Consider the following 2,673-nt stretch of genomic DNA (forward strand, 5'->3'; position numbering starts at 1 on the left):
AGGTGATTGGGGCAGGTGATGGAGGCACATTTGGCAGGTGATGGAGGCAGGTGATGGAGGCAGGTGATGGAGGCAGGTGATGGGGGCAGGTGATGGAGGCACATTTGACAGGTGATGGAGGCACATTTGACAGGTGATGGAGGCACATTTGGCAGGTGATGGAGGCAGGTGATTGGGGCAGGTGATGGAGGCAGGTGATTGGGGCAGGTGATGGAGGCACATTTGACAGGTGATTGGGGCAGGTGATTGGGGCAGGTGATGGAGGCAGGTGATTGGGGCAGGTGATGGAGGCAGGTGATTGGGGCAGGTGATGGAGGCAGGTGATTGGGGCAGGTGATGGAGGCAGGTGATTGGGGCAGGTGATGGAGGCACATTTGGCAGGTGATGGAGGCAGGTGATGGAGGCAGGTGAGTGGGGCAGGTGATGGAGGCACATTTGGCAGGTGATATAGGCACATTTGGCAGGTGATGGAGGCACATTTGGCAGGTGATGGAGGCACATTTGGCAGGTGATGGAGGCAGGTGATGGAGGCAGGTGATTGGGGCAGGTGATGGAGGCACATTTGGCAGGTGATGGAGGCACATTTGGCAGGTGATTGGGGCAGGTGATTGAGGCACATTTGACAGGTGATGGAGGCACATTTGGCAGGTGATGGAGGCACATTTGGCAGGTGATGGAGGCACATTTGGCAGGTGATGGAGGCAGGAGGTTTCTACCGGGAGCTGAGGTCCATCTCATTAAAACATTAAACACACTGAATAAAGCCGTTTCATCCCTAATAATAATAATAATAATAATAATAATAATACTGTTAGTGTCTTTACAGTTCTGCTGCTATATCTGCAGTGGAAAGCGGACGGGTCACCAAAGCGAGCTGAGTCGAGCTGGTAGCAGCGGTGGGAACGTGCCAAAAGTGTAAATTGAGAGGAAAGAGGCTAGGGAGCGCTTCATGTTGATTCCAGGGCAGCCCAGCTGTTAACGTCACACTGCTGTTTCTCTCTCTGTAGATCCTAGTCGGCGGTCTGGAGTATTCCCCGGGTACGCTCCATATCTACTCCGACAGCGCCCTGACGCTTCCCGCCATCATCGGCATCGGAGCTGGCGGAGGCGTGTTGCTAATCGCGATCATCGCGGTGCTCATCGCCTACAAGAGGAAGACTCGCGACGCCGACCGGACGCTGAAACGCCTCCAGCTGCAGATGGATAATCTGGAGAGCCGGGTGGCGCTAGAGTGCAAGGAGGGTACGTTGTGTAGCGTGAGGATGTGGTGTTGGTGTCTACTGTTTATAACGAATAACACGATGCTGCTGACAGAGTTTTATTCTTAGTATTCTGTACTGTGTAAATTACTGTTCTACACTTGTCCTCTGCGTGTCTCCGTATTTACTTTGCGTCGACTCCCAGCCTGTTTCCCGCTGCCACCGTCTCTCTGTCCTCCCGTCTTCCTCTCAGTAACAGTTCCACCTCGCCGTCGCTCTGTGCAGAGGAATCTCTGCTGTGGTTCTTCTCCATCGCTGCTCTTCCTTCGTCTCCAATAGAACTTTCTTCTTCAGCTGCAGAGCAGACAATCTGCTTCCTGATTACATCAGCACGCACACGCTCAGTGTACGTGAACGGTTACAATTTCAGTCGTTTTAATACAGACGGAGATCGGTTCTGATATGCAGCTACAACGCCGGCGTGGACAGAGCCTCAGAGTTTCAGAGACATTAAAAAGTTCCTCAGACTCTCATGTCAAAACAAAGATTGTAATCTGTCCAGGTGTTCAGCAGCGACGTTAACCGCCTTTCCTCTTCCTCCCTGCAGCGTTTGCAGAGCTGCAGACGGACATCCAGGAGCTGACCAACGACATGGACGGAGTGAAGATCCCCTTCCTGGAGTACCGGACCTACACCATGAGGGTCATGTTCCCTGGAATAGAAGAACACCCCGTCCTCAAAGAGCTGGACGTACGAACAGCACACTCAGACATCACTTCATTACATTTCTCTACAGAAAACAAACACCAGGAATATTACAGACATAGCACGAGCTGTGTAGCGAGACAGAACAACCCTCCTCAGTATCTACGCCGTCTGGGCCTCCATGCAGCTTTAATTAAGCGGACGCAGCAGGAAGCTCTGAGCCTCTGTTCTCTGCATCGGCAGCCATGAATTAGATTTTCTCAGATCCTAATAACTAGGTGTGAAAGCAGATCAGTCTCTGGGTGGAAGAAAAAAGTTTCTTTAGTGTGAAGCTGAGTTCTCAGCGGGCCGGTGTCAGCTCCAGAGGTTTTCTTTCTGGTTAATCCACTTATTTCAAGAGGATTTCCTGTTTTTCTGTATATTTGAATTCTGGTTTAGATTTATTAAGGTTTCTTAGAAAATTAGGGTCGGGCAATATGACAGTATAGTGAGGAGGTAAGTGTTCAACTGCTGCCATGATACGTATAGTAACTCACCAAAGTGCATCCACCCCTCACAGTTTAGTAAATATGTGATTCTAGCTATTCATGTGACGACACGGAAGAAATGACCCTTTGCTCCAGTAAAAAGTAGTGAGTGTACAGCTGGTAGAACAGTGTAGTGAGCGTACAGCTTATAGAACAGTGTAAAGTGGTGAGTGTACAGCTGGTAGAACAGTGTAGTAAGCGTACAGCTTATAAAACAGTGTAAAGTAGTGAGTGTACAGCTT

General features: G+C 50.2%; 1 protein-coding gene across 1 annotated transcript in view; it reads left to right on the forward strand.

The window, feature by feature from the left end:
* plxna3 (plexin A3) overlaps nt 1–2,673 on the forward strand; it is a 137,651-nt gene that overhangs the window by 118,477 nt on the left and 16,501 nt on the right. Inside the window, exons 24-25 of the mRNA XM_046055385.1 lie at nt 1,008–1,242; nt 1,807–1,949. Of these exons, the coding sequence (XP_045911341.1) occupies nt 1,008–1,242; nt 1,807–1,949 (378 nt within the window). The remainder of the gene's footprint in view (nt 1–1,007; nt 1,243–1,806; nt 1,950–2,673) is intronic.

Source organism: Micropterus dolomieu, linkage group LG08, assembly GCF_021292245.1.
Source record: "Micropterus dolomieu isolate WLL.071019.BEF.003 ecotype Adirondacks linkage group LG08, ASM2129224v1, whole genome shotgun sequence".
Classification (NCBI taxonomy): Eukaryota; Metazoa; Chordata; class Actinopteri; order Centrarchiformes; family Centrarchidae; genus Micropterus; species Micropterus dolomieu.